We start from the raw sequence: 18,574 nt of genomic DNA, 5'->3' as shown, positions 1-18,574 counted from the left end.
TGTGTGTGAGAGACAGAGAGACTCCACCCTTAATTTGCATGACAAAATCTGACCAAACAGCAAGAGTTTCATTTAATTCTGGGAGGGAGGATGCATGAGCAGTGCAGCAGACGCGCAGAGAGAGAGAGAGAGGTGACAATCAATACTAACGAAATGACACGACCACCCGCTGTGATCGGCATCACACTGACGGATAACAAAGAGTTTTATACAAACAGGCAACAATTTCCATCGCCAGCAGATCCTAAAGGACTTTGATGTGACGTTTCAGTCTGACTGATCCCAAACACACCCTGCATTTGAAATGACTTTTTAACATAAAAAAAAAAAAAATCTGAAACAACTTCCAGAAGCTAATTACACTTTCTTTTCAGCAAGTCAATTCGGGCTCACATCTATAATTCATGGCAGACAAGGATGAAACCCGAAGGCAGGCTGAAAATGAGAGAATAATGACTCATTTTTTAAAAGGCTCACTAAGGAGGAACGGAGGGAAATGTGGGCGAGCCGGAGATGTGCGGACGTGTACAGGAGCTGTCTGCGGAAGATAATGGCGTTATTGATTTTCTTAAGTTTGCTCAGAAAATCAATAACCATAAGGGTTGATATGCTTGAAACATGCATGCCATTCATAAGCTATACTGCATCATTTCATTAAACGGAGTGTTAACAGTTGTTAATATGAAAAACAAACAAACCTCTTAACATGAAACAATCTCTCAGTCATAAATGTGAAGCGGCCTGTCTCTGTGGAGCTGTTGCTAGAGTCTACTTGGAAAATTTAATAGATACTATATTCACCTGACACCTGCAAAAGCTTTGTAATGAATGTAGTGCAGAGCAGACACCTTGCAACCCAGTTGTCCACTGGTGCAGTGCAGAATTGATTTGCTCTTATGACAGACTTCAAATGAGCAGCATTTATCTTCTGGGCCAAAATTGGACCGACTCAAACTGCAGGCTTTGTTTTAAGATGGAATATTATAGCTGTGTATAATACGTTAAAAAAAAACAAACATCCCAACGCTCCAAGAAGTGTTTTGTGTGGTCATGTGGCTGAAAAAAGAAGAGAAAAGAGAAAGAGAAAAGAACAAAGCATGAAAAAGAAAAGAAAGGGGAAAGGAAACAGGTAATGGGCCTCTATGTGATTGAACATCATAAGTAATCCCTCCTTAATCTGTCATTTTGAGATTTCATTTTCCTTCATTTCAAAGCCGTTATTGGAAAAGCGCCCCAGAGATGGATGTTTGAAGCACACAGTAGCTTGTCATACAAAAAATGAATGGCATCCTTCTGTCAATCTGAGCTTTGCCATCATGTATCTACGGCTTTACTGCAGTCCTTTAATAAAAAAAGAGGCTGGTGTTGAGCCCAACGAGCGGAGCTCTGATATCAAACAGAAGTCAAACAGAGTGTTTGAGGGAGTGTGTTTCTGTGCACGCTAGGCTTTTCGAAATCGATGGCTTCGAAACACGTTTCCCTTAAATCGTTTCCTCTCATCTGCACTTAAGTGTGCCTTTGCTGGTACCGTGGCTTTGATTTGAGTTGAGGGCGCCACCATCTGAGAGCAGCTGTCTGATCCTGACTCATTCTGAGAAGACAACGGCGAGTTGAGGAATATGTCTGAGTGTCAGGGTTAAATGTGCGGTTGGTGCTGGGCGGGGTCTTTCGGTTTGGGCGGCGACAGGGGCTGCCGGGTCACCTTGATGATGATTTAAAGTTAGCTCAGCTCTGCTCGCCTCAGAAGTGACAGGGGAGTTGCAGTGCACTCTGCAGCTTCCTCTGAGACCAGCCTGCAGTGCATGACAGACAACAGGGGCAGACGGAGCCAAATTTAACACTCGCAACAAAATGACTGAGCCCAAAGTGACTTGGCTGCACTCAAAAACACAGGCATTGTCCACAATACATACAGAAAGCCCTGTCTCATGTAGAATTATATTTATTTGGTGTAGAAATATTGTTTTTGAGAGCATGAAAGAGATGAAAAAGATTGAGACGAAGAGAGGAAATTTAGGAGAGATCAAAGACACAGATGGCCTTTTACGAGTGCTGATTGCTCCTTATGGCTAATTGCACATCTCAAATATAATTAAAGCTTCTTTTAAAGTGAGAAAAGCACCACTTTTTCCGCATCACTATTAATTTCCTACAAACTGAGACAAATTGAACTTGATAAGATGAAGTGCTGCACATTTACTTGGATAAACGGCGAAACAGCAGTGAGAGGACGGTTCGGCGTGGAGTCTATCATCATAATATGAGAAAGCAGAGGCAGATGGCTGTGAAGAAGCTCAGTGACTTCCAATTCTTATCTAAACACGAGCATAATCTTGTGCAGTTTCCACTGGCGGCATCATATCGCTCTTTCCTCCTAGGGTGGGCTCGCTAATACAATATTGAAAATCTTCTTTGTGGAGAATTAGTCTGAACTGTGGGTAACATGATTAAAACTATTCTTGGCTAATTCTCATCTTAATTAACATAATGAGTCACAGTGAATAGCTCTCGGAGTCATAAATACAAAGTAAAGATGCCCTTTAGCTTTTGCATTCACTTCTGTAAATGTAAGTATTTAAGGAAAATCCCATCCATCAACAAACTGTGTAAGTATAGTTTATCAGACTTTGTTAGAAACAGAATGATAAAATCCTGCACTTTGACATTGTTGTCCCTGCTGTTTACAAGGTCCACCAGCCTTTATGGTCAGCAATGTATCTCCAATAGACATTCAATGTATTTATAATTACCTCTTTATATACTGGTTTTCAGTGCTAGTGCCAGGGACTACCATACCTGCACTAGCTCTGTGTAGTTTGTGCTGACCATGACTAAAACTGTGTCTAGAAAATAAGACAATGGTCATTTTGGCCAATTTCAGACAGTGGGTCCATTTTAAATAAACACTGTGACTTGAATCATATTGTGGCCGCTCATAATACAACAATAATACAACAAATTATTGCCTGACTTGTCAAGTCTGAGTGTTTGCTGCCCCTGTAGTATTAAACCACATGTGTTATCAAAAGTCACCACAAGTATCCCAAAATCAACCAGGACTGAAATTTTAAGGATTATGATTTTAAGATTAGAACTAAAAAACTCATAATCATAGAGACCCAGTATGGATGCCACATCATAATACTTTTTTTTTTTAATTTGAACAGTACAGACAATATAGTGACTGTTTTATGTCATTGTCTTAGAATGTGAAGCTGGAAACATGTTTCAAATGAGTTGCAAGAGGGAAAACAAACACTCAGGAAACACCTGTTTGGAACATTTCACAGGTAAATATGTTCATGGGTAACAGGTGATAGTATCATGATCTGGTATGAAAGGAGCATCCTGGAAAGGCTCAGTCCCTCACAAGCAAGGATGGAGCGAGTTTCACCACTTTGTGACACGATTGGAGGAGCAAGGAGATTACAACATGGGCTTGGAAACACTTCATAAAACCGCTGTCTGCAAACACAGTGTGTTGTAAATGATGGCTGGTTGACTTTATTGGAATCAGGGTTATAGATTATTGCCACCAGCTCCCTTTTCCAAAGTATAGGGAGCATCTTGAAACTCAAATTTCAAACTAGACAGACAATGGGGTCAGACAATGATTTCTAAAAGCCTCCACACATGGTGAGGTAATGGTTGAGTCACTGATGTGGATCAACATCCCCATAAACCCTGCAGATAAGACAGGAAAGCCCTTTATTATTGCACCTTTAGTGCTCTAAGAGGAGCTGCTCAGCGAACAGTAATAGATGGTGTTTTGTCTGTATGAATGGGGAGCTGGGGACTGGACTACTGAAGAACAGCGTCCGTGCTCTGTGGATTTTCCTGGGATAAAGGCTTGATAAAACAAAAAGAAAACAAAAAGACTGCGCTGCATCTCCTGAGAGCCCGCCTGAGTGTAACGGGCTGAATATTTCATCAGGCCGACTCTCTGGATCAGCTCCGACCGGTCTGACAGAACAGAACTGTGGCTAACCAAGCTCCTCCCCTCAGACCTGCACACTTTCACATGCGCGTCACCACTTCTCCTGCTGCCGGGGGGGAGTCCTTAAAAATGGCACAGCCGAACTCAATAACCCTACAGCGAGGGCGGGTGAGCCGGACTTTTGTGTCATAACTTCTTAAATTAACAATGAGCAACAATGTACAGAGCAGAATGCTTGAGAGGAGACTGCTGCGGAGGATATTGGCTTCTCTCCCATGTTTCATAAGCGAGGAAATGGGCAGATGGCGCGAAGCAAGTCATAGTCTCCCCCTCAAAATCCATCAGAAAACACACTGTATTTCCCCTGTGATGGTTCTGTTCAGTGGACAAACACAGCAGTGATGCCTCAGACTGAAATGCCCTACATAGTGCAACCTTTTATCAGTCAGTGTGTAGCAGGGGTGGTATGGAATCGTATGATAAATACTGCTATAAAAAGGTATGACCTGTTTTTCAAAACCCCGGACCTGCTGGAGAAATCTCAGCATGCCAAGTGTGTAAGATTGACTCTCCTCTTCTTTGTGAGATGCTGCCAAAGTGCCTTTAGCAAGGCACCCAAAAGGCAAGCAAAGCAAAAATAGTTCCCCCCGAGCCACAGGGGCAGCTACCAGGTGCGAAGACACCCCGTCACTGCAGAAGAGAGTGAATTAAATGAGGAAAATGGACATCTACCCTTGCAAACGTGTTTATTTCTTTGCTGAAATCCTTGATTTTTGCCTGCTGTGTTGCAGCATTTAGCTGCTCTCATGCTATGAATGCACTGCTGTGGCTTCAACCAACCATGAAAACATTATCTCATGCAGTATTCAATACACTGGGTCTTGTTCCCTCCAGAGGAGAAAACGCCATTAGCAGCATGAACAAAGGATAACAGCGGTGATTACGCTGTATCATGGAGATAAATGAGCTTTTGATGAGTGGACTGATAAATATTTGGAGGGTAATCGTGTTGAAGTAAGTGAAGGTGGGATGCCTACAGATGTCTACTCAGGGGACCTCATACATAACAATACAGAGAAAAGGCAGCCTCACACGGAGTGGCACTGGAATATACTGGGACCGGTTTGGATTCATGAATGGCTTATGTCACACACACTTCAACAAGAATATCTATCATCATTCTGAAAATCTTAATGCCGACTTTGGTCATCTTGATGCTTCAAAAAAAGGAGCAATTCTTATGGAACCTATTATAAAACCCACTGGTTAATTGGAATATATATTGGCAACAAGATCAAAATTCAGGAAAGACATAGCTCTCATCTGACAGCAATTTGAAGTCAAAAACACTGTGTGATTGAATGGCTATTTCCTCATCCTTTGATCCTCTACAGTTCAACAAGTACTGGTGTACAAACAATTTCCAGAATGAAGAGAGGGGCTTAGCTGCTATCCAATACAAACAGTCTAATGAAAGTCAACACAAATACCTTCATTTTATTTGTAACATCATTCACGAGGCCGAAATTGCAGTTCATGTTATTCTGTGTCTACTTAAAGATGCTTTTATCTCTTTAGAATTATTTCTTGAATGGTTTATTGGGCGGCTTGGTACTCTCCATTCATTTAATCAATCACTGAGTCTACAATGACTTTACCACACACACAAATAACACCACAGATGGTCAGAAAATGTCCAAAACTAAAACAAAAACTTGTCAATTAATGTGTAAGTTGGTCTAAAATACAGAAAGGCATCTAACAAATCAGATGAAGGCCTAAAGTCCAGGCTTTCACGATATGTCGGTGTTCTTTTTGTGTTGTCTGGATGCTCGCCTCAGGTGTCATAATAAATCAGTAACTCGTAGTGACACACAGCAAGCTGAAGTGCTCAGAGAAGATAACAGAAAAGCCACAACAAAGACGCCCATTTCCAGACACCGAGACAACTATCTGTCGCACACAAAACTTTGAAATGCACTGTTTCTCTCTCCCACACTGTATATACACACACATATAGAGTAGGGCTCTGTAATGTAAATGGAAAGCACTCATCCTCATTTGCCTGTACCATAATCCGAGTTAATGCCACTGAGCTCTTGCAATTACACACGAGAAAACACAAAGACATCCTCGCAAATGACTTTCCTCTTCTTCTCCTGCCTTTCTGTCGGCTGCCGGGGCTGGCAATGGGCTCACTTTCTCCTTGACTCTGATGGAGAGCACAAAGGGACGACCTATCAGAGCAAACTAGACAGTCTGACTCAACTCCAACACAAAGCAGCATCAATCAGCTGTTTACAGGCTCCACGCAGAAGTTGTGTGTGGAGAATAGTTTCGAGCGGAGCTGTCAACTCACCTCTTGTGGGATGGACGCTGCCTGTCGTCCTGTCACAGAAGTGTTTTGCTTTGGTCTGTTTCCCTACCGCGCCCGCTACCACGGGAGGAAAAACCCCACCTGGCAGACGAGCTAGTGTGGAGGCTGTGAGAGACGACTGGGAGTCCAGAGAGGAAATGGGAAGAGAGACAAAGGAAGAAAAGACTACCTCACTCTTCCACTTTCACCCCCTGCTGCTGCTGCTGCTGCTGCCGCCGCTGCCGCCTCCCCCTCCTCTCCGTTCGTCTCCCCTCCCCTCCTCTCCAGGATGGGCCTGTCAGCCCTCGGAGAGGCGATCAGACATGCCGTCAGCAGCGGGCTACCAGGGGTTAATTAAAGGAGGATGACAATGCAGAATCGAGCCAAATCAGGGAGGAAGCTGGACGAGAGCCGACTGTGCCCTGTCTTTGCCGAATGCCTCTGACTGGAAGTGATCTCATGCATAATACGTGAGATGCTCAGAAAAGCCTGTCCATACAAGCCTCGCGTTGGGACATTATTCATGACTCTCAAGCACTGAAAGAGCCTCATGGCGGCCAGTGCGGCAAGAAGTAAAAGGCTGGAGCTGTTGGGGTTGGTTTAATTATCTTAATTTCTCCAGGAAGACTAACTCATGCTCCTTCTTCATCGCTGCCATCCCACTTCACAGTCGCATAGAGCTGCCCAGCATCACGCCTTTGTTTCCTGGGGACAGTGAATGCCACACGGACATCCAGAAATCCCTTCCAAGAGACAACAAACAGTCTGAGCCATCCTGCTTCATCCTTTCCTTTTAATTTTCTGTTCACTGCTCATGCTAACCACCTGCTTCTTTTTACTCCAATCAAACTTTTGGCTCTGGAGCGACTGGTGTAGAGTGGGACACCCATTAAACCCAAGGTTGAGGGTTTGATCCCCAGCTAGTCCTGTCTGTGTTCTGAAGTGTCCTTGAGCAAGACAGTGCAGCCTGAGCTGCCTTATGGTGTGTGAGTGTGAATGAGAGGCCAACTGTGAAGCTCTTTGTCCGCTGAGGCTAAAAAAAACAATATATGCAGGAAATCGTTTTGCCATTTGATGCTGAAAATGTTATTTTTTTCTCAGTAAAGACCCAAAGTAAAGTAGATACAGGCTGAATCACAACTGTGGCTTGAGACAGGGTGATAGAGAAAAGCAAAGCAGGCATTTGCTTTAAAAAAAAGAAAAAAGAATTTCAAGGTGTTGTGACGCAGGAGGGGAAAACGCTTTTTTGCATGCTGACAAAAAAAAAACTGACTGTGGAATCCAATTCAGCTCGGCACAACTCAATTAAAGGAAGGAACAGAGTGACCTTGGAGGGACGGGCTGCAAATGTGTCTGTTGCCAAGCAGTGACAGACAGCAGGATGTCAGCGCTGCCTGGCTGCGCTGGTAAAGACGTCCAGGCTTCCTACTGCAATGCAGTCAAAGAGGACAGCACGATCCTTAGCCGTTCGGCAGAGAGGGCTTTCTAGGAAGCTAATACAACCCGGCGGGGGTTTGTTCGAGTCTATGGCAAACTGCTGGTGAATGTGCAAACAAACAGCCCACATAAGTGCTCACAACCCACCGCCAGACCATCCGCCAACCTCCTCCTCCTCCTGTGGCCTGAGAGCAGACATCAGGACAAACAAACACTGCACTGTACGAAGCATATCTGTATTTTCTTTGAAAAAACAAAAAAAGAAGACACGTTTACAATAATGACTTGTCTATTAATCAAATGATCAAACTTCATGAAGTGGATAAGCCAGTTACAATTCTGTGGGATTAATGTTTAAAAAAAAACAGCAGAAATGTTCTGGTTCCAGCTTCTCAAATGTGAAAATTAGCCTGCTGTGCTACTTTTCTCTTGTACATTGAGCATCTTTGGCCGGACAAAACAAGCAATCTGAGCATGTCATTTTGGGATGTGGGAAAATGAGGTGGGCAAACTGTTCAAAGCAAACCGAGCATCGTCTACTGTTCTGACACAGGACAGCCTTTATCTTTCGAGGATCACAGTGGCAGCTCTCCCAAGCCCCTCAGCTGAGGTTTGAATCCCACCAGTGAGTCCACAATCAATGAGCTATCGTCTAACTACAGTGTGTCTGTCAGAGCTTTCACAGTTAACTCACTACAGTGTGTCTGTCCTGACACTTGACACCTAAATAAAAGACCTATCAAGGCTTTTACCTGTAGCTTGAAGACAAATGAGGTTCTGATGGTTAGAAACAGATTTCTGTGTGGATTTGGATTCTATTGACATCTTGCTTAGTCCATTACAGGTCTTTGTTTCCTGATCAACAAAGGGAAACACAAACAATAACACTGTACATAATACTGGATGTTCTGTGCACAATCATAAATGCTCGGCTGCCTTAATCACACCATAACACTCGTCATTTAACGAGATTACATTCTCATAATCCACAACAGAGTCAGCCTCCATGGCAGTAAAGTGAATTAGCAATGATAGGAGCTTTGTCGATTCTTATCTTCACAAACTCATTAGGCCTGTCAGATGATGAATGGAGTCGCGTCCTCGGAAATATTCAACCAAATGAATTCATGCAGTCCCCCCAAAGTCTATTTATCCCAAAATCTATCCTGCATCAGCACGATATGCAGACACTGGTGAATGCATCCTGTCTCGATCCATCAGCAGAACTGCAGACAAATCTTATCAGCAGCCACACGAGTGCTGCAATACAAAACAGTGTCTCTACACCAAAGACTTAAGACCAGCTCAAGGCACCTTCGCCGAGTGGAAATATTCAAAGAACATGCCATTGATGATTTTAAATGCTCCATTTGTTTTTCAACGTTATGCACAGAATGAGAACAAGCTGCACGAACTAACATTAAAGGGATACAACAAGAGCTAAATACGATGCTTTAAGTTCTTTTTATCACAACTAAAAAAAAACCCCAACAAAACGATTCAGTGTTTTAAATGAATTCCCAATCCAAGTAAACTCTCTGGGGCACAAGCTCTGCATCGACAGTCAAATAAGCTGCAGCTCTCCCTCTGTAAACACTCCTTTTAACTAGACAAACTTATTCGATTAAAAGTTTGGAATCACCAGAATATATATTGGAACTAGGGTAATGGAGGGAATCGTTTCTAATACAGCACTACATCACTGCTCTGTGAAGATCTGCGGGTCACCTTCTAGTTCGCTTCTAACGTTCCATTACGTTACTTCTACACAGTGTATCATTGTGGCACAACAGTTTGATGCATTTAGGAGCATCCAATAATCCTTATACTAAAGGCATATACACTAATTCCAGGTAGAAATGACTTTAAATCTCATAGCAGGCCTACAGTGTCACCTTAGTGTGAGTCACCAACATGCCATCCATGTTTCCCTGAAATCTTAAACCAAGAATAAACATGAACGCCGTATGGCCCGGTCATTAATTCACACGGGGTGTCTGACATTCTTCATGTGTGACCCTTTTCAGCACATGCATTATGCACTAGGGAGGGATAGAAATGTCTCATTCCCCTCTTATGTCACCTTCTGTGTCACTTTAACGTGAGTCATCATCGTGGCATCACCGTTTCCCATTAATCACATACAGTCAGACCTGACGCCTCTGAATGGCGGAGCCAATTTGCATGAACAAAAGATACGATGCATTTGAGTCTTTTTTTAAAAGAGGTTGCAGACAGAGACAGGAAACATGGAGAAAGAGAAGGGGACGACATGCTATGAAGGTTCCTGACTGGGCCCTGAACTGTGCACATTACAGTAGGATGCAAGGGTGTAAGATTGGTCTCAATATTGGTAAGGACACCTGTCAAAATGAGCAGGCGGAGGCGTGTAGGAACAGCTGTTTGTGGCCTGCATCTCTCTTTCTGTCTGTGTCTCAGCGCTGTCCATGGTTCTGAAACAACAGCAGGGCTGACTGTCTTTGAGGTGTCACATCAAAATTATTATTATTGGCAGACAATCCAAACAAGTTGGCCAAAATATTGGTAGGGACACGTCTCTACTGTCCATATGCAAACTGTCACTGCATCTTTAATTTCTCTCGCACCATATTTCATGTTAGCTAGGTTAGATGATTGGTTTGGTTGTGAGCCAGACATTTGATACCATACATGTCAGGCCTCAGAATTCATATTCATTTTTACTGGATTATGAGAATTAATGTTTAAACTTGGCTGCATTACTTCACATTTTAATGCTTTGCTTCCATCAGTTATGGTGAAACGAGTTGTGCCGACTCAGTTCTGTTCCATTATTTCAAGATATTGGGGGGAGGGTGTTGTAGTTCTATTTTAAGCCAAAGGGAGGGCCAAAGAGGATATTTATGACACTGGAGAGGACTTGGCTTTTGAAAAAAATCAAATCATCAGCTTCTTCCAGCCTCCCCAGCCTAACAACTTCCGTACAGTCCCTTAACTCCCATCAAAATATGGCTGTATTGAGGCTGAAATGACCCACGTGAACTGATGTAGAGCTTGACCATATGGGACCTGTCATGAATCAGAGAGACAGGAAGGCAGGTCTGACCTCACCCAGCATCACCCCTTGAGCCTCATCACCCTGGGGTCCAACTTGATGAGTCCAGGTGTATAGATCACCTATTGTTTGGGACCTGAGGATGTCTCCAGTGTGTCTGCTGCCATCTGTGTGCGTCTGTCGCTACGTTTCCGCAGTCATCACTAGCTGGAAGAGGAACCTTGTGGCAGCTTGAATCGAGTATCTTCTATATTTTAATATCTTGTGAATATTATTATTCAACAGTAGCTGCTGGTTCCTCCTGAAGAATCCACAAAGTGGTTCACTAACCTCTTCGACAATGTTTCAACACATCAGCATTCTAATATATATATATATATGGACATTTATATGCTCGTATGGTGAAAACTAACAAAGACTTTCTATGTGAATAATTCAGCAGTTTGGGAAACATGCTTTGCTTTCTTGCTGAGAGTTAGGTGAGAAGATCGGTAACAGGACTGCAACCAGGGGGGGCACAGGTAGCCCAGCTCTGTCAGTACGCAACAAAACTCACCAAAGTAACTCACAGTATTGTGTTTGTTTATTAGGAACATTTAAAGGTGTTGGTAGGCTGTTTTTTGTTGTTGTTGTTGTTGTTGTCCTGGCTTTTTGCTAAGCTAAGCTAACTGCTGGCGGTAGCTTCATATTTATGCTATGAGAGGTATCAATATATAACCCTCAGCAAGAAAGTGCATTAGCGTAGTTCCAAAAATGATGAACTAGGGTTTTTAACCATGTGATCTGAAGGTTATTACTCACAACAGAAAAATGAAATCTCACTACATGGCAGAAAATGCTACTTTCTGTGTAGCATTTGGTTTGGCATAAGAGCTAAATTGAAATTAAAAAGAAAATGGCATTGCATAGTGCCTATGTTGCTGACAGAAGCTCATTTCTGGTGGCTTACAACAAAAGATATAATGAAGAGGCTTCTAGGGGCTAAGGATTTCTAAAATATGGTGTCATTTATATGCAGCTTTTGTGATAATATCGCAAAATGAATGCGGTTATAATCCTCCACTGACACAGTGAGGGCCACTGTCTTTCACCTCTCAGCCTTAGCAGATGAATAACCTACCTCTGACAGACAGAGCTGTGGTTCACAGTCAAAGGGGCATATGGCCCAAAGATTATCATGCTGAGAGTCAGGCTCAGAGAACGAAAAGGTGCCCGTACAGAGTTTACTAACAGAGCTCAAAATGAAAAATTAATACAGAAAAAAAATCAGGCCTGATTCGCCAAGCGTGATGCACATGAACAGAGACCGAAAAGACAAATTATACTAAACTTTCTGCTATCCAATATACAGTATACAATATGGAAGTTGAAATGTCTGTGAGTTTGTTTAAAACAATAAGGCATTTAAGGGAATAATTGGGGAGCTATTTCAGCGTGCACAAACGTGCACAAGACAGGATGTTTTCACAAAGTCAAACTGAGGTTGTGACCGTACATGTTTATTGTTAGGCGGCGACCGATTGTGGCCACAGTAATTATGACAGGAGCAAGGGTGAAGTCAGGTGATGTAGTATAAATAGCATGTGGAGGGAGGTGGGGTGGATGGAAGGATCAAACAAACACTTTCACTCAGGAGACGGCTGTTCATTATAATAATAACAATACTACTACTAATAATAATAATAATGAAAAGAAAAAAATGGCATGAACAATAACAATGCTGATTTCTCCTGGAAGGACCATATTCCTGGATGGGTTGGCCTGGCCACTCAGAGCCTGCCCATAACAGCCGGTCTGAAGGCTCATAAACACACCTGCCTCTATATAATATATAACATCACTTTATTCATTTGAGTGTAGACACCTTCAGCAGTGAGACAGGGTTTGTTTGCTCAAAACTCACATTCAGGAAAACAAAGTGGGGCAGGATGTCTTTTTATTTCATCACTGCCCATTCTGTACAGAGTACAGTAATTAATGAGGCTATAAAGCTTCCCCTGGAGGAAATTAAGAGAAATATTCAGATTAATGATAAATACAGGGAGCAGCATCCAGAATGGAAGACACGGCTGAATCGGTGCCAGAGGAAAAGAACGGAAAGGGAAACTCTGCTTCCACAAAAATGGAAACTTTTCCATGAGCTTCCCCGAATGAAAAGATGCCTAATTAGTGCGTGTTTGTGCGGGCCGTGATTCTTTGAGAGGAAATCTCTGTGTGCGAGCACCTGCACTAGTGAGGACACGCGCATTTGCATCAACACGCACACAGGAGCCAGACACAGCTGGGTACTCAAATCGGCGATAAAACTTCCCCCAATTACCATCACAGTTTGCTAAGTTTAGTCTGTGTGCCCGTGTGCCGCTTCATTAAGGTGGAGAGACTGAAAAAGACAAACGTCTGAGAGACAGAAAGAGAGACTGATAAGTGCCAGAAAACTTCAGAAAGCTAGAAAGCAGAAACGTTGAGGCACTGCAGTTCCAGGTGCAACGTGAGAGAGGATATTTTCTTCCTAAGTGGCGCCGCTGGCAGAGATGAACTACACAGAAAGTTATATAACGACCGACTTTGTCATTGATGGCAAAAACCTCCTCCAAATCTCCTCGCTGCTTACGGCAGCACTGACGAGCTTCACCGCGACTGTCGCTGCTCTGCAGAGTGACAGCCGGGTTCCTGCTGCTCCCAAACACACACGCCCGCATGCGCACACACAAAATGTAGGGCCGGACGAGCATACAGACAAGCTCTCTTTTTGTCAAGCCACAACGCAACACACGATCGCGCACACAAACTCGTCTCAAATCCCCCAAAGCTTCAAATAGCAAAAAAAAAACCCCAAAAAACGCAGAGCCAGCTGCCATCGTCCAGCCCTCAGGCAAGAGGGTGAGCGAGGGAGAGCGCCACACACACACACACTCACACACACGCACGCACGCACGAGACACCAGGATGCTAAAAGCGAGCTCCCGTTACTTATTCATGTCTCTGCTGAGAACAGGAAGCCTGTCGGTGTCAAAACACTCTCCTTCGGCGGCTTTTCTTGACAGTAAAGCCACGAGTATGGACTCATCTATGTTGCATGACAGGGGGGTATTTTTAGAGAGGGGCTATTAGCCGAGGCTGAATTCACCATTGTTTTCAAATGAACTGATCAGGGGAGGAATCTGAGCTTTTGTTGCTCAGCTGCTCTGGGGCAGATGATCAGTTTCAGGAACTTCTTCTGTATTCTTAGCGCAGAGAAAAAACACCGACACTGACACTGTGTGCTGTACTAAGCTTGTCATATTTCCTTTCATCAACACTGGTGGTAAAAAGCAAAGGCTCTGTCCCGCAGCGATGGTGAAGGTACTCACGTCTATCTTGACTTCTCATCTTTTCCCTCTACCTTCCAAGCAAACCACCCCCAGAAACATAATGCGTCACTTCCCGCACAGCAGACCCAAGTTACCAGGACGCCCACACAGCTGATCTGATCAAGAAATGGAGATTAGTGGCATCTAACACCACCTATAGTCACATCAAGCACATATATCAGGTAAGGGTTAGTGCAGCAAACATAAGCCCACACTGTTCTAGCCCCAGATGGTCTCAGTCACCTGCTGGCCGCGAGTCTCGATCTGATGAGTCATTTAGATGAGTCTCCTCTGGGGCTCCGTTGGTTTGGGGTAAAGCTGCCATGGGTAGCAGCCAGGGGAGTTGTTACGGACAGAGAAAAGCGTGAAGCATAATGAGCCTCGTGGGAGCTTAGTCTATGTACACAGACCGACTCCCACTTTCTGCCTTCCAAGAACTCTCTCTACTAAAGCCAGTGTGGCGGGGGAAGAGGAGAGGAGGGATGTGTACTTTTGCTAATGGGTCTTTATGCTCGACTGAGGTGGTGCGGTACAATGTGTGTGTGTGGCTGCATGTGTGTATTTTCCCAATTATTGCTCATAAAATCCAAAAGGTGGATGAGAAGAGAAGGAAATAATTACCTTTACAGATAAAACCCCCCAATAATAACAAATAATTTGTCTCAAACAACACTTCATACCCAGTTATCACCCGAAAAACAGCTGAAATCCGCTGCTCTGCTCTGACAAGTTCAAACTCGGTATACAACTATGCTACGTCCAGCTGCCGGAAGCAAAGCAGCAAACTAGGCTTTCTGAAAACTTTCAAAACTTTTGTGACCACAACAATTATGAAAAGGCTGCTATACACTAAGCATTAACAGTGATAGTCATTGTAGATGTTTCTGTTTATGCGCACTTGCTGCAGCTCATATATTTCTTTCCCTGCCTTCTACTGTATATCCACATCAACATTTAAAGTACGTATGACTGCAGAAAATACTTTAACCGACATCAGCGCTAACAGATTGATTTTGGTTTTTAAGAGATTCTTTTCAATTGTCAAAGAAAGTAAATTGTAGAAGAAAAGGAGAGCAAAGACCTATGTCTCCACAACAAACCATGGGCCTCGAACGAACGAAGAGATTTTAGACAGGTCTGGAGTGTTAGGACAGTCTCAACCTTGCTGTTAGATTAATCTAAAGCAAGTTACAGTTTCACACACAAAAAAGCCGTCCACATTGAGAAGCTGCAGGAGCTTTTTTGTATCGTGATACTCTTTGGTGAATGTTCCCAGTAAAATGTCCTTGTTCGCTGTTAAATTCTTCCAGAACAAATGGCGTGCAGCCAGGTTTGTGTGTTGTGGTTGAGGTTTATGTCATGCTCTTCCCTTGATTAAAAATGTCTGAGTCAGGAAGGAAATTTACATTTAAATGAGGCATTTGATAATGTGTACAACAAAAATATTAGCTACAACTTTTATCAGAAAATTACAAATACCACCAACAGAAGACACGCGACACCAGCCTATTCAAGAGTGCTTTTTTCCTACTTAATGCACTATTCCTTGCATTCCTCCAACATTTTCTTGGATAAAGGAGCCAGAATAAAGAGAAATTGAGCAGACATGCAAGAAAGAATATGACTGCGATGCTACTTGCCAGTAGCTGAAAATGTCTGCTCTCTATTCTGGTTAGTTTACAGTGATCACATAGATAGCTAAATATGAAAGACGTGGTTTACATCAGGGCAGGAGAAACGACACATTCTAGTTTTGACTCACCGCCAATCTAAGAAAGAGAAAATGCTTTGCTGGTGTTTGTCTTTCTTAGAATGCCTGCGTGTGCATTTGAGGAGATGAAAAGTTCTTCAAAGTCGGCGAACAGATTGTTTGAACTTGGGCCTTATCCGCTTCTCATTTCACTTAAAGCCAGGAGGGCTATGTGGAAAAGAAGACGAACGCTTTGGGATGAAGAAGGAACCAATCAGGGAAGGCAGATCCTGTCCTACGGAGGGAGCTAAAGCCAGGCAGAGGTGTGAAGCCTGGTGAGCAATCGCTTCGGAAATGAAATTCCCCCCATAGCTTTGTTGTATGTCAGTGGGAAGTGACAGCTCGGCTTCTGACAATCACAAATGTCAAAGGGAGACAGGGGAAGCGTTAAAGCTACATGCGCTTGTGTGTGTGTGTGTACATTCACATCGTCTTTTTTAAGGGGTAATGGAGGAAGGAAGGAAGGAAGGAATACAAGGTTCCAGAGTTCAGATTCTGATCCGATCGGGAGTAGTTTCTTGCCTGCAGGCATCTTAAGGGGAAGCAGGCATCAATATTTCCTCATCACCCCAGAGGCCCAAAGCGCTAACACAGACTTTATCTGAGAAAAGCTGCAATTTTTTGGATTTATGTCAAGGCAAGGTGAGAGACACTTTAGGCAAAATATTCAAATGCGGAGATAAAACACATGCAGGGTGAAGCTAAGACTTGGCAAATGGAAGAGGCAGTTCACAGGGTTCATATTTATTCTTATCCTATCCATGCCTTTGCCTGAGTGTCAGAATCTGACAGGCAGATCCGTCTGAGACTGACAGGGCCAGGTTAATCACCTGCTCTGAACCTCCGGTCAGGTCTAGCGTGTTTTGACGCTCGGCCGATCACAGATATGATCGGACGCGCCCCTGGCTGACTGGCTGGACTGACTGTTGCGATGCACATGCTTGTGAGACCGAGCACGTAACCCAGACGCAGTGGGATCGCCTGGGCTGCGAAACAATTGGATTGTACAGCGTAGACGGGTAGCAAAAACGAAGACGGGAAGCAAAACATCACCAGCACGTCTGCAAGTCACACTTCACCCTGTTTAAATTTGCCTCTTGTAACTACGCAAATTCAACACATTTGCTTTTCCTTGCACAGACACCTAAAACTGAAGTCTCACCACACAACAGTCTGAAAATCTAACAGAATAATGTGCCTTTATATTCTTTAGCGTTATTATAATTTGCTGAGTGCTGTCGGGGTGGCTCAGAGTATCTTTAACAGCACTTTACTGATCTAAAGCATCATAACAAAAGCCAACTTATTCTAGAGAGCCGTATCTGATTGCTTTTCAAGCCTCCCACTCCTCCAAACACGCTCACTCATTAAAGTCTTGGCAGAAGTTGAAGTTGCGACACTGGGAAATGTCACTGCATCCGTTGATTCCCAGCAGCCTCTCTGAGGGCCTGTCATCACAATCTTAGCTTGACAGCTTTAAATCGATAGCACGCCTCTCCTTTTCACCTCAGTTAGTCTTGGATGTCCCTGCAGTGGGGGGGCTGCCCTCTGAAGGACATGAACTTATTTCCTACTTTTTTGCTTGAGGGTTTCTGCTTTTTCTTATTTTTATGAGCAAATTAGACGTGTTTGGTGTGAAGCAGATACTGCATGTTTGCTCCATACCATCAAAGGCTGAAAGCTATTTACCCATGTGACCTTTTCAGGACTGAGTTATCTATCCGTGTAACCTTGTTTCTTCAAATGTAATGTACAAGTTTGTTTAGATGAATCACTACTACTTATCCTTGTTAGCTACATAGTGGCCACATGATGAAAGCTTTCCCGAACAGTTGTATAAAGTCATTTTAACTGACCCTTGGAGGATCTGCCTGCAGTTTCCGTTGGAGAAAGTTGACACAACCTTTCTGCCGTTCGCACCGCGGCACACCACTTTTCTCACGCACATGCATCACTGGCTGCAAAGCACAGTCTGGTGGATTTGCCCTTGCAAGCATCCACCTGGCATCCGCTAAATGGTCCAAAAAAATCCAAACTGGAATGTGAAGCATAGGCGCTGTATGCAAATTTGGATCTTTAACAATGTGCTTTCATGCATCCAGTGTGTCCTTGCATGAAAATCAAAACTGCAGAGCCTCAAAGAGATCTGGGTGCATTCCACGCCCATATCAAACACTTATCAGTGAAGCAAGCAGATGATGATTGACAGACTCCATCCTTACCTGTCTATGTCGCCCTGCACCTCCTTGCTCCCTCTCTGGGATATTTCTCGAGAAGAAGCCACGTCTGAGGCTCTGCCTGCATTCCGCGCATACAGATGGAGGCCGCCGTCGGTAAGGTATCTGTGAGAGGAGAATCAATTAGAGGTGGTAGCTGTCCGACCTCAGTTTGGCAGTTATGCAGTATTTTCATTTTGTTTAATTAATGAAACATAACAGCTTAGTTAAACTAAATCAGTAGAGTGAATGCTTGGAATCATTCTGACACAGCTTCTTATTATTGTACACCGAATCAATCACAGGCTGAAGCATGTGGTCTCATGTTGTGAAATATATGAGTATCAAGTATGGAGACAACATAATATGCATGCGCTACTTCTGAATTTTGACATAGAACATTAGAAGTTGTGTAAAGTTGCGATCACTGCTTCCACCATTGTGCTAAAACCATGTACATCAAGTTCTGCAAGGCTGCATGGGCAAGTAGGATG

At 43.5% G+C, this 18,574-nt stretch overlaps 1 protein-coding gene across 4 annotated transcripts in view; it reads right to left on the bottom strand.

The window, feature by feature from the left end:
* Nucleotides 1-18,574, bottom strand: part of nav3 (neuron navigator 3) — a 190,540-nt gene that overhangs the window by 40,422 nt on the left and 131,544 nt on the right. For all 4 annotated transcript variants that reach the window (XM_041963487.1, XM_041963488.1, XM_041963489.1 and 1 more), the window contains exon 12: nucleotides 18,087-18,206. In XM_041963487.1, coding sequence (XP_041819421.1) covers nucleotides 18,087-18,206 — 120 coding nt within the window. The remainder of the gene's footprint in view (nucleotides 1-18,086; nucleotides 18,207-18,574) is intronic.

Source organism: Chelmon rostratus, chromosome 22 (assembly GCF_017976325.1).
Source record: "Chelmon rostratus isolate fCheRos1 chromosome 22, fCheRos1.pri, whole genome shotgun sequence".
NCBI lineage: Eukaryota > Metazoa > Chordata > Actinopteri > Chaetodontiformes > Chaetodontidae > Chelmon > Chelmon rostratus.
This window is presented reverse-complemented; position numbering and strand designations above follow the sequence as displayed.